The sequence below is a fragment of the Nannobrachium achirus genome (genome assembly GCF_963921795.1).
Source record: "Nannobrachium achirus genome assembly, chromosome: 5".
NCBI lineage: Eukaryota > Metazoa > Chordata > Actinopteri > Myctophiformes > Myctophidae > Nannobrachium > Nannobrachium achirus.
Genome location: NC_137814.1, coordinates 25,013,879 through 25,027,895, shown reverse-complemented (window position 1 = coordinate 25,027,895; position 14,017 = coordinate 25,013,879). Strand labels below are relative to the sequence as shown.

Sequence of the window (14,017 nt, the reverse complement as noted above, 5' to 3'; positions counted from 1 at the left end):
TCAGTGTGGCTGGTTGTCCATCTGTGAGGCTGACTGGAATGATCTGATATCTTCCCCGATGAACTCTGTCACTGTGGAGAGAGGAGACAGTCTTTCAGTCTGTCTGTCTGTCTGTCTATCTATCACAGGGGTTTTCAAAGTGGGTGACGGGGCACCCTGGGGTGCCGCGACAGCAGTCCAGGGGTGCCGCGAGATAACTTGATAATATTTGGAATTTATTTGGACACTTAAAAAAATATTTAGTATGATTTTAAAATTGAAGTACAAATGTATTTTCAGTCAGTTCTAACCAAAATGGCTATTATCTCAACGTTTTCCTCGCAACATAATCACTAAAATATCGTCACTGTCGGGCAGAAAACTTATATCTCCAAGTTTCAAATGTGTACGTCTTTTGGTAAAGCAAAGCCCTGCTTCATCATACAAGACTGTCGCACAAACTAGTGAAAACAGACGATCTACAAGCACAAAACGCCTCGCATTTAGTACATTTTATAGTTGATAAATACAAAACGAACCGTTTTGGACATACAAGGTTTCCACCCGACAATGACGATATGCTATAACTATAAGGTGCTGGGAGTGAAAATTATAATGTAGGGGTGCCTCGGTTTAAAAAAATATTTATGGGGTGCCCCTGATCTATCAGACTGTCTATTCATACACAATTACACATCCATCTGTTCATATAAGCTAGCTGTCTGTCCATCTGTCCATCCATCCACCTGTCCATCCATCCATCTGTCTGTCTGTCTGTCCATCCATCCATCCATCCATCCATCCATCCATTTGGTGGCCATACCGGTAGCTGAATGGGTAGAGAGCGGTCCTGGGAAGCTGGAGGTTCCAGGTTTGATTCCCAGCCCCAGCAATGTGTTGAGGTGTCCCTGAGCAAGACCCTCAATGACAACTATGTTATTTCTGTAAATCTAGGCTATGGTAGGCAGTACAATGAGCTTGTAGATCAGCTATTTTTGCTATTTTTATGACTTCTCTGAAGTTTAAATCTACCTATGAAGGTGGATTGTGCTTTTCAATGGGAATGGAGTGGTTTCTTGCCATTTGTGGGTTTCTGTAATCTGTATGTGTCCACAACACTATGGAGTGTGATTAGCCAATCGGGTGCAAGCTTCACTATGCCAATTTGTTTCCCCCCATCGGCTGAAGCCATGATGCAACTCTTGCCCCGTAGTTGATAAAAAAACATATTGTAAATATATTGTACAGCAAATCTTTTAGTTACACCAACATTGTTGTGGTGAAGTACTGTTGATCTCACTGATCAATATGTGTCATCTTCACACTGCACTGCACACCTTGTTCACCGCTCACAGACAGAGAGACCACACACCTATGACATGCGTGCATACAGTACGCACACCAGTGGGAGATGGGATGCTGTTAAGTTAGGCCCAAGTCTGATTAACATCAACATCGTGTCAACACCCCATGCACGTATGATGCACACGCACACCTGACACAGACAGAGAGCGAGACACACACATGCACGTGTGCGTGCGTGCACGAGCGCGCACACACACACACACACACACACACACACACACACACACACACACACACACACACACGCACACACACACACACACACACACACACACACACACACACACACACACTATGTGCAACTATGCTGCCCGTAAGTGTGCGTGAGCAGTAGACAAACGCCATAGGCTGCACACCTATGATGCGTAATAAATGTTTAATAGGTGAACACCGCTGTGTAGCTGACGTCATAATGTCCACTGTGAAAAGATTCTCACCTTCTTCTAATGTAATATGATGCATGGCAGAGGAGCTGGCAAACTCCAGGTGACTCTCCTGCATCTTGGAGCCAGTCTGAGCATCCCTCTCCGACACCTGGCCGGCTCCCAGAGCCCTGCCCTGGTGGTCCCAGCCCTTATACTGGGGGTAAGGTGCTGGGTAGAAGTCCTGATAAGGGCCCGGGTTGGAGGGAGGCGAGGGACACGCCTCCTGGGGGAAAGCAGAGTACTGGGGATAAGGGGAGGAGGGCATGGGAGGCAGGGGAGACGAGGAGATGGGACTCCCCGCGGGGAAGGGGCTGAGAGACGAGGAGTGGGACGGTGAGGGCGAGGAGGACAGATACGGCGAGTCCAGCCACGGAGAAGGCGAGGGAGAGGGCGGCTGCGGGATGCGGGGGTACAGGGGGGGCAGGAGCTCGGTGAAGCCCAGCTCCAGGTTCTCAAAGCTGGGGTGGCGCTCGGACAGCGTTCCCCTGGATCCAGCGGGGTCCTCTGCAGCGACAGTGGCCTCCGGTTTGGAGTAGTACTCCTCATGGTAGCCAGGGGCGGGGAAGGGAGGGGAGTAGGCGGAGGGGTACGGAGGCAAGTGGAAGCCCAGGCCTCTGTCCTCGGCTGCGGGATCAGCTCTCAGATGGTGGCCCCTGCTAGGAACCCCCATGGGGGACATGGGTACCCCCTCCAGGGGCAGTGCGGACGGGCGCGGCAGCAGGGGATCCTCCTCTTTGAACATGACTGCAGGGATAAACAGAGACTGTCACATCTTGTATGTACAGTATGCCATTTGAATACACACTGTCTGGTCCAGTCCGTCACCTGAAGAGGATCCAATTCAAGCGTCAAAGTGGGGGGAAGAGTTTACTCCAGGGGGCGCCACCACGTGACAGCTGCTACACTCACTTCACACGCCACAAGTGGCACCAGCTGCATTGTAAAAACTTGGGTATTCATTTAACTCTGTGAGTTCACAACTGGAACCGGATGGGGCCCATTTGGTTCCATTTGTACACTCGTCACTCTCAGAGTTAAAACAAGTTTGTGTACATGGGGAGCAAGCCTGGCTCAAAATATTGTCTGGGTGGGAAAGTTGGTGGGAGTGGATGTTAGGTGTGAATTGATTCTTCAACAAATAATCGATTAACCCATCAACAGAAAACATGTGCTCTTTACGATGAATGTGAATGCTTGTTTGTCTGAATGGGTTCAGATGGTGGTGATAAGCATTTACCTACATTTTTCCCCCTCCATATTTTACCGTCATTTCATGGCAAAACATAATTGTCCCCATGGTTTACAATGATTTCAGAACAGCTAAGGGGCATCATGCCTAACAACTCCCACTTCCTGTGTAGATTGTAGAGTGAATCAAAACAAGTGCTCCTCTTCCCCTGCCATCATAGGAAAACAAATTTGCCAAAGGAAATACATCCATGGCATAGTATGGTATGTATTGGTGAGCATTGTACGATACTGATACACAAGTCTTTCACAATGAGTGCCAGTCACAATCAAGCACTGTGACTAACCATTTTTTAAAGATAAATTATCTTATCTGCCTACACAATAATTACATTTCCAGAGCACGATTAATGCTACGTTGAGTCATAAGCAGTGCAAGTGAATGTTGAAATTGAACAGAACATGATTGAAAATGATGCAGATGAACATAGGACACTCACTGGGAAGGTACTTGAAACAGTGGGTGCTGCTCCTCTTTCTCTTCCCGTTGGAGACATAGAGACAGACGGACACAGGCCGGCTCACGGACAGGTCGCTGTATGCGGGGACCCTCACACACAGCAGACACTGGGGGAGAGTACAGTACAGGTAGCATGAGCACGTAATGGATCACAGGCTATTTACTTAAAGGGGAAGACCACCCATTTTCAATATTGAACTATGTCATTAATATACCGTAGAGGAGTTGTGGAAATAAATAAAAAGTTCCCCCTCTTCTGTGTTGCCTAGAACTGGAGAATTGAGTACAATGTGTGATGTCATCAAGTTGTGATTTGCAATACAAACCCCAAAATCAATTCTCCAGTTCTAGGCAACACAGAAGAGGGGGAACTTTTTATTTATTTCCACACAACTCCTCTAAGGTATAACTCATTTACTGCCTATGACTAGTTTGACGAGTTATATAAGTGTGTCCACTCTGCCTATGACTAGTATGACGAGTTTTGAAAAAAAAAAAAAAAAAAAAAAACTTTTTTTGAAAATTTCTTTTTTGAAAAATTATTTTTGGACCCCATCAAATCTAGTAAGCATGATTTCAATCGCGATTTTGCATGTTCAACCCCCATACAACCCCATCTTTCAAACAGGGCGGCCATTTTTTGATTACATAACATGTAAAACATAATGGCTATTATCTCAAGAATGCCTGAACGGATTTCCAATCTGATTTTTTTGTTTGAAAGCTGTGAACAAACTGCACAAACATGGTGCATGATCTGTGCATGGGCGTGCATGCTCTGTGCACTATGAATTACATTGAAGTCTATGGAGGCTTCTGGCAGGGAGCCCTGATGGGAGGCCATTCAAAATGGCAGTAAATGAGTTTTAATGACATAGTTCAATATTGAAAATGGGTGGTCTTCCCCTTTAAGTACTGTGCTTGAGTACACATTTGCAGAACTTTTACTTTACTGGAGTATTTACAATAATTTCAATAATTTCCAATTAGGTTAGGTAGTTACTTACATTAACCTCTTCTACACCTATTTGAAAATAGCTGATTTGCTATTTTCAAAATATTGATAATATACATTTGGATAACAGTTCTGCATAATGAGTACTTTTACTTTTGGTACATTAAGTACATATTGATGCCAATTTTTTATACTTTTACACAAGTACATTTTGAATATCAAACTTTTACTTGTAACAGATCATTTTTACATTGTGGTATTGTTACATTTACTTAAGTAAAAACCGTAATTCTTTCTTTTATATGGACACATCACATGTAAACACGTTCACATGCACGTCCACATGCATGCACGCACGCACAAACACACACACACACACACACACACACACACACACACACACACACACACACACACACACACACACACACACACACACACACTCACACACACACACACACGCACACACACACACACACACACACACACACACACACACACACACACACACACATGTGCACACTTACATCATTGCAGTTGTCCCGGTCAATATGTGCCTCCTCCTCCCACTGAAGTTTTCCATCTGATAGATGAGAATATTGGGGGTGGGGGGGTGGGGTATTAATGGTCAACAACATTTGTCTGGTCTTGGGCTGGATTTTGCAGCCAGGGATGTTATTTAAAATATTAAACTGGCAATACATGCCAATTCGCCATCTTTTGTTGCAATCGTAGGTCACATTTACTATAAAAACCTGCAGAACCTGTGCGTGCGTCCTGGACCTTGGTATGGTCCTGGACAGCCAGCTATCATTCAAGGCACACATTGCATCAGTCACCCGGTCCTGTGGGTCCACACTCTATAACAGTTTTATAGTAGTATCAGACCCTTCCTCACCCAGGAGTCAGCCCAGCTCCTCATCCAGACATTTGTCATATCAAAACTTGACTACTGCAACTCTCTCCTCACTGGCCTCCTGGCATGTGCACTTAAGCCTCTCCAGCTAATCCAAAATGCTGTGGCATGACTGGTCTTCAACCAGCCAAAATTCTCACATGTCTACCCCCTTCTCCACTCCCTCCACTGGCTCCCGGTTGCGGCCCGCACTGAATACAAAACACTGATGCTGGCCTTCAAAGCAGCTAAAGGTATGACACCTCCAAAGCCTGATCAACCCCTACAACCTCACCCGTTCACTCAGATCAGCTAACAAAGGGATGCTGACAGAACCCTCGCTAAAAACCCCAGGACAACGATCCACTCGTCCTAGACAATTTGCCCTCATGGACCCCAAACTGTGGAATAAACTCCCTGTCGCACTTAGAACAGACTCACTCCCTAGCTTCCTGAAGACTCCACCTAAGCCCATAGTACTTACCGTAGCACTTGCCTACCCCCCAATGACCATACATGAAAGCTACCGTAGATAGTAAAATGTGTTTACAAGTAGAAAGTTTGGCCTAAGAGTGACACTAGAGGAAAGGCCCTGGCGTTGCCAATCAGGGCCGCTGTAACCCATTTCGGTGCCAGACGCACAACTGGCCTGCCGGCGTCGGGTGCTTCATTTGACCACCAGAGGTCTATGCTGCCCCCCCCTTTTCCCTCTAAATCAAATATCTTTATAGCTGATCTACAAGTGGTGTTGCGATGTGTTGTAGCTCTGTTGCTGTTTACCTGTCCCTCTCTCCATGAACAGAACTCTAGAGATGGGCAGGAAGTTGGTGCCGCTCAGAAGGAGCTCCTCCCCTCCCTCCACGGAACAGGAAGTCAAGCTGACTGATTCTATCACTGGCAGCTCTTGGGCTGAACGCTGGGCTAAGAGGGGGAAGGAAGGGGGAGAGAGAGAGAGAGAGAGAGAGAGAGAGAGAGAGAGAGAGGAGGCAAGGAAGAACAGAAAGGGATGATAGCAAGGAGTGGAAAGACAGGGAGCAAATGACAAGTGATAAGTTAAAGACAACAACCTAGATATTTAAGCAAATAACCTAAATTAATCTGAAACCGCACCAACTGTGCAGCATACTTCAAAGCATTTAACGTATTCAAATAAAAGTGGTTCTATAAACGGGGGGAGTGTGTGCATGTGATGGGTCACTTACAGCACTCGATGGGCAGAGAGGCGACCTGGAGGGCCAGGACGCGGCCAGGAGGGGCCAGTGGAGGAGTCAGGGGGAGGTGGGTACGGAATACCAGACGTACACGTGTGTTCTTCCTGCCAACGTCCGTCTCTCCCTTCCTCAGCTCGATGTCCGAGTTCCGCAGTTTAAGAATCCCGGCGCAGTCAATTCTGAGACACAAGTTCATTGAACGTGAACACAATGTGGAAATGTTTTAGGATGGCTGAAAGCAAGATGTCAGAGTGAGTGATGTGTTATGTTGTGGTGATGACAGGGTGAAGAAGACCACAAGGTCGAAACATCGTTACTTTGCTGCTGTTTTGCAAATAAAGTTTGGAGCATCTACAGCATAATGTGAGTTGCGGGTCATTTATTTTGCGTTGTGGGGTGACAGGGTGGACATCAAGGTGGAGGCAGATTTATTTTATTATTGTTATTATTATTATTAGTTTTTGCATTTATCTGCCAATTTAGAGTGACAATTCCCCCTGCTTGGGTATATAGTCCCTGTCACTGCAAACCCCTACTCTTGGTCATAAGGAAGGGTGCAGACAACCACGTTTCTCCTCCAATATACATCAGACGCTGACACGCAGCCAGGAGGACCAAGCGCGCAAAACCGGGGACCTTCTGATTTCAAGACAGCTATCTCTGACTCCTGAGCTACTGCTGCCTCGCCTACCAGTCATAAATAAAATAATATATACAAAATATAAGAAAGAAACTGCTCTCTTTCGTTGGCCGACATGTTATTTACTGTACTGCTCTATAAATCTATACCTCCAGCCAGAATTCAGATAACATAAATACAGCTAAACCCCTTTCAAAAAGATTTAAAAGGGAGAGTAAAGTGTTGCGTTTCTTTCCGTTTGTTGCATGATTAAAACGCATTGGATTTGGTGTGCAAGGCTGTGCGGAATCCACACTGCGGATCCGAAAAGTAGTCATAAAAGGAGTCAATGAGTTTTTACCGCATGCGACAAGACGCACAAATCGCACAGCCGCAGCCACCTGCCGCATGGCAAATTCGGAGCCGGTGTGCATGAGGTCATAGAGAATCATTGTTTTCCTTAAAAAAATTAAATCGTCAGTTTTTTCTGTGCGAAAAAAACACGTCTGTGTGCAAAGCCCTTAAGAGGAGTTGGTGGAAAATAGACACAGACGTTGGTGAGATATAAGGATAAAAAAAGTGAGTGGTGCTCACATCACACTTCACACAAGATAATACTGTTCCTGAAGAATTCAGTCTTACCTATCTATACTATAAGACGCCTCAGGGCGACAAGCGACCTCGCCCTAAACGCGCCATGTCTTGGCCATCTGGCCAGTAATGTATATCGGACCAGTTACCCATATATGGAGAACCCTGGTATCCATCCATGTACTGTACATGGAGATATGCTGTGAGTGCCTTAGATATGGGCTTAATATTGATGACATCAGGGAACTCCATATATGGGCATGAAAGGGATTCTGTTAGTGCGACATCACAGTGAAGCCAGAGCGTGATGTCAGAGCGGCAAACCCATTCTGTTGGAATGGTTCCCTTGACATCACAGTGACATCAGAGCATGATGTCAGAGCGGCAAACCCATAGACCGTAAAAATGTGTACACTTCGGACGGACGTATAATAGTCGAGGACCCACATGGCCAAAAGCTCAAAGAAAAGAGGGGTACCTGTGATTTTCTGCCGTACTTTTTATTTCAGTTTTATCTATTAGGTCGGTCATTAAGGTCCACAGAATGAGAGGCCTGCTCTGCCGGAAACATCGCGAAAAAGAGTTATGGCCATTTGTATATTCACTGTCCCATTGACTCCACTAGAAATATTAAAAAAAGAAAAAAGGTCTGCTTTAATTAGCATGTGAGGGGTCAAATTAGGGATTCTTCCTGATTCTGAATCCATTGCAAGCATTTGTTTTGCATGAAAAACATTCCTTGGGCAAGATATCAACCCCCCAAAACAGTCAAAAGTGATGAGTCATCACTTTTTTTCCACTTTTCACAGTTTTGGGCTGCCGAAAAGTAACCCCAACAATGTTTTTTATGCAAAACAAATGCTTGCAATGGATTCAGAATCATGAAGAACCCCTAATTTGACCCCTCACATGCTAATTAAAGCAGATGTTTTTTATTTTTTTAATATTTCTAGTGGAGTCAATGGGACAGTGAATATACAAATGGCCATAACTTTTTTTCGCGATGTTTCCAGCAGAGCAGGCCTCTCATTCTGTGGACCTTAATGACCAAACTAATAGATAAAACAGAAATAAAAAGTACGGCAGAAAATCACAGGTCCCCTCCCATTTTGGGGACTGGGTCCCCGACTATAAGGACAAGCTGAGACTCTCTCTCTCTGTGTGTGTGTCTGTCCTACTCACAGTGCAGTCATGTTGGTCTCAGGGTTGAGTGGTATGTCCAGCAGCTTGGTGCCAGCCTGGACGCTCTCCTGACTGGCAGTGCCCACCATCTTCCCTGTCACCCTGAGAGGAGGAGAAACCCCGGTGTTAAGACAACCCTTGGTGTATATGGTAGCCTACATATAGTCCTAACCTACAGTACACTGAAATACCAGCTTTGTTTCATTGAATCATGCTGTTTTTTGCGGATGTTTGTTCACAAAAATTTAAAGCCCTGCCGCTATTGGGGCTAAAAATTATTATGTCACATGATGGTCTTCCCATGTAGCAAAATGTCATGTTTGTTTTTAGCATGTGTTCACATAAACAAAGTACCTGTGTATCTGATAGAACGGATGGGGCCTGATAGACCGGTCATCAGCCGTTCCAACAAACACCTGCAGAGAAAGAGGCTTCCTCTCTGTATAGCCACAAAGCTGTATGGAGAGAAACCACACACACACACACACACACACACACACACACACACACACACACACACACACACACACACACACACAGTGAGGAATGAGTCCACTCAACATATACCGTATTATTCCGAATTTACCACGACTCTGATTATAAGACCCCTATTATTCAATGATCATTTTGGGAGAAAAAAATATGTTGAAGACAAAATATTATATATTATATATATTATAAGTTATTTATAAAGAAAAACGTTTATATTGTAAAAAATATTATAGAAAAGCTCATACAGAGATAACATTCTGCTGTAGCCTATTGTATTGCATTAACCAATTCATACTGAAAATCAGCTCCTCATAATGTGTATCAGAATAGAATACAGTCCATACTGCATACTGCTGGTGAATAAAAAACACTACATTTCCCATCAAGCTCAGCGGCTCGTTTCGTCATTCAGATGCGACTCTCCATTGTAACCAGGAACCATAGGCTACTAGGCAGCCAGCATTAGCTTCATTGGGCTTCATTTACTGTTTGGATTAAACTTCCACGCTAAAGATCTCATGTGCGGCCGTCATCCACGCTGATGTTCAATCAACCAATAGCATGTTCAATACATGCTATTGGTTGGGAGCTTGTCAATCAAGCTAGCCACGCCCCTCCTACGGCAAAAATACATGGGACCATATTTTAACAAAACGCATATCATGGTGATTGAAAGAAGACTTTAAACTAGCGACTGGAAGCATCAAGTATTTATGACAATGTTTATTAAGGTAATAAAATCAAGTGTAAAGTTCAGCAAAAACCCATTTACTTGAATGGAGCACAATCCATTTTGATACCAGCAGGGGGGAAAACAGCGAAACTAGTGACCATTCATATGAATTTTCTCTTGAAGTCTCTTCCTTTATCGCCTCAACTTGCAAGCCGGATACTATGCCCTTGGTAATGACATGCCCAAAATAGGGACGCCAATTTTATAGCACCTCTGATGACAAGAGGGACTCGAAAAAGGATTTGACATGAGTGACACAAGTCATGAGCTCAATTTGAACCCGTGACGACGCCTCAGGTCTCTGTCTATGGGGTCTGCTGGACACTTGAGCCTGATTTATACCCCATCACACGGCTGTGTTGCTCGCCATAAATAACAGATTTTCAAGGTAACAAAGTGACACAGCACAGTGGAGCGTCCAGGCAACAGCAAGCACCCAGCATAGGCCTACCTTAAGGAGAGTACAATGTAGGGATTTATTTATGGTATTCATAAATTGTGGGACTGTCCGGTATTTAATTATTCATAGACATGATGACACCAGGTGTAAAGTCTGGAGCTGCTACTCAGACAAGGACATGTCACTTTTTGGACACATGACAAGTTTCTTTTTAACTACTGTCTGACAGTACTACTTCAGTAAACCGCAATAAAGCTAAAAATAAGACTGAGGAATGCATTTATCAAATTTCTTATTAAAATCTATATTTAGCTATTCTTTTAACAAGCTTTTAGTTTTCATCAGAGTACCTGTTGTACCCATTAGAGGCCTAGTCAAACTACCCATAGTCTTGGCAGTAATTTGTTTACTTTATTTAACTCATTAAGAGCTGAGGCCTGATTCTACAAATGCCTTCTAAATCTCTCAAACTTCTCAAAATGATATGTATTTAGCCACAGACCCCATCTGAAAATGTTTTGTGCCAGGTAAGGTAAGATAATTAAGATGCTATAAGATTCAAGATTCATAATATATAATAATAATATTCATTCAGATCAATCAACCATCATATATATACCATGCAGATATATATACTGTATACCATGTTTAGATCCACAAGAGCCTGTTGCTGGAACAGAGAAAGGACGATAATAAAGTTGATTTTCTCAAGATTTGACTCTCTGATACAGCCATTTTAGTATGAACATCTTGGGATGATTGTGTGGCTTGTGACGATCAGGTCCAATATTTATTTCAGTGACCATGGAGCTAAAGAATGGTTCAGTATTCACGTTCACTCTTCCATTGGAATAAATAAACTCCAACCTACTTCCGGTCTACTAAAATTGTATTTTATTTATTTATTTTTTGACTTGGGTTGTGTACCTTGACGACAGGATGGCCTGCCGGTGTAGCTTTGACGGCTCCCCTGCTGCCCTCCGTCTCATAGTGGGCTCTGTGGTGTGGGCGGGGCTGCACCTCGATTCGAAGCTCGTATTGGTCAAACTGGGATGGCAGTGGCCAATCGAGTGGTGGCAGGGCGTTTGACCTGGAAGTGTACAATGAATGACACCCATTGGTTGTGATTAGACCCCCAAGATCTGACACAAACACAAAGGACATTTCTGAATTCCAATTCGGTACTTCACACACGTTATTGCCCTATACTGTATTACCCAGGACAAATTAACTTTCAACTTTCATAACTCACACTGAGCTCTCTATATTAGAAAATGAAAATCAAAACAATATGAAGATGAACACTGAAAAAAAAAGATGAACACTGAAAGAATATTGATGATGACAACAATTACTACTATGAACTACTGCTGCCGCTTTGAATTGCCTTTGTGTGTGAAATATGCAATACAGATCAACTTACCTGGCCTTGCTACTGCTACTGCAAAGAATAAACATCCAAAGAAGAAGAGCAAGAATACTTTTGACCCCAAAAACATAATATCTTCTGAGAATATGAAGTCCTTGCCTGAACAGAGGGCTATGGGCGCTGGCACGGGTCCGTCCCCAGCCCAGAGCAGGGGGAACAGACAAGTAGTCCATGCCCAGGGACTGCTGCTCTCGCCTGGGCTGGAGGGGCTCTGGCAGTGGGCCTGGATTCTGCTCCTGTTCCACCTCCCTGCTAGACAGCTGACGAAACGCAGTGATGGAGATCGTTATTTAAAAGCCTCAAAACACGTTTTGGAAATGTGTGTTTGTTTGATCATATCTCAGTTTTTACTGTACTAGCACCCTACAGTATCTTATATGATTGGAAAGCCCGTCCAGTTGCCTTTACAATGGATATAATGATAAATGGGGGCCCCCTTTTCTGGATGGGGTCCCATGTGATCGCATTTTCAGGGTATTATTTTAATGTTCAATCAATCGATTGTGTTTTTATATTAATGTTATATTAGCATAAATATCATGATGATGTTTTGCCAATGATCTGGAGGGTGGGGTGGGGGGGAGACTTGGCACAGGTTGAGAACCGAATGAAAATCAAACGAGGCAGAGCGAGCCTCATTCCAACGGCTCACCTGCTCCAACGACGTCTTCCTGGTCTTCTGCGGGATGCTGAGCTCATAGCCGCTGTTGGGGCCCTGAGCCTGCGCGGCGGAGGAGTCGTTCCCCTCCGCGTTGCACCCGCCGTGGAGCTCCTCAGAGTAGCTCCCCCTCCGCGAGGTGCAGGGGGAGGCCAGGGGGGAGTTCCTCCGCTTCTTCCCGCCGGGGGAGGTGGGCCGCGAGGACGAGGAGGAGGGCGAGAGGCCGAAGTTGACGGCGGCCTCGTTGAGCTCGTCCTCCTCCACCAGCAGCGAGTCGCAGCTGGAGGCGGGGCTGAGCCAGCCACGAGAGGAGGGGCTGGAGGCGGGGCTGGGGCTGAGGGAGCCGGGGCCGCCGTCGCGGTAGGAGAACGGGTCCAGCAGGGGGAGGTAGAGGCGCTCGCGGTCCCAGCCGCCACCACCGCCGCCGCCTCCCGTGTCCCAGTAGCTGGAACTGTCGGGGGCGGGGTCGTCATCGGGCGAGATGGTGGTGATCTGGATGCTGGGGCACTCTAACACATGAGAGCCCGCGACCTGAGGGACAGCGAGGTACAGAGAGAGAGAGAGACACACACACACACACGCGCACACACGCGCACACACACACACACACACACACACACACACACACACACACACACACACACACACACACACACACACACACACGCGCACGCACGCACGCACACACACACACACACACACACACACACACACACACATTTGATGAATTTAATGCGCAGCAGGACCACACTGGAAACTAGCTCCTTTCGGAACCCCTCACTCCACTGCTAAGAAGCTCCGAGCTGGGGTTCCTACTGGTCGCATGCCAGAATCTTCCGGCTGGGTGGATGATCCGCCGTTAGCGATCACTTCTTACCTTTGGTGAACATTCTATCCAAAAAGTGAAGGGTTTCTGCTGATCTATAATCGTTTTACTTCTTTATCGTGGAAGAAAATCGAAGCACTGGGTTGAAATAAAGACTTTATATCGCTCATTAGGTCAGCCGGTTCTGTGTTTTCCCCGTTGTTTGTATACCACGTGACCAGGGGAGGCAGTAATGTTTTCCTATGCGGCCACAACTTCCGGAATGTCAAAAACATGGGACCGGCTGACCTAATGAGCGATATAAAGTCTTTATTTCAACCCAGTGCTTCGATTTTCTTCCACGATAAAGAAGTAAAACGATTATAGATCAGCAGAAACCCGTCACTTTTTGGATAGAATGTTCACCAAAGGTAAGAAGGGATCGCTAACGGCGGATCGTCCACCCAGCCGGAAGATTCTGGCATGCGACCAGTAGGAACCCCATCTCGGAGCTGCGTAGCAGTGGAGTGAGGGGTTCCGAAAGGAGCTAAATGGAAACAAGCCCACTTT

General features: G+C 45.5%; 1 protein-coding gene across 1 annotated transcript in view; it reads right to left on the bottom strand.

Moving 5' to 3' along the window:
- The window catches only part of nfatc4 (nuclear factor of activated T cells 4), a gene marked incomplete at both ends in the record, with an annotated part of 16,352 nt that continues 2,335 nt past the window's right edge, over positions 1 to 14,017 (bottom strand). The window contains 11 exons of the mRNA XM_080725661.1: positions 1 to 71; positions 1,782 to 2,513; positions 3,458 to 3,584; positions 4,960 to 5,015; positions 6,108 to 6,248; positions 6,530 to 6,717; positions 8,931 to 9,032; positions 9,285 to 9,385; positions 11,483 to 11,645; positions 12,084 to 12,244; positions 12,637 to 13,173. Of these exons, the coding sequence (XP_080581787.1) occupies positions 1 to 71; positions 1,782 to 2,513; positions 3,458 to 3,584; positions 4,960 to 5,015; positions 6,108 to 6,248; positions 6,530 to 6,717; positions 8,931 to 9,032; positions 9,285 to 9,385; positions 11,483 to 11,645; positions 12,084 to 12,244; positions 12,637 to 13,173 (2,379 nt within the window). The remainder of the gene's footprint in view (positions 72 to 1,781; positions 2,514 to 3,457; positions 3,585 to 4,959; positions 5,016 to 6,107; positions 6,249 to 6,529; positions 6,718 to 8,930; positions 9,033 to 9,284; positions 9,386 to 11,482; positions 11,646 to 12,083; positions 12,245 to 12,636; positions 13,174 to 14,017) is intronic.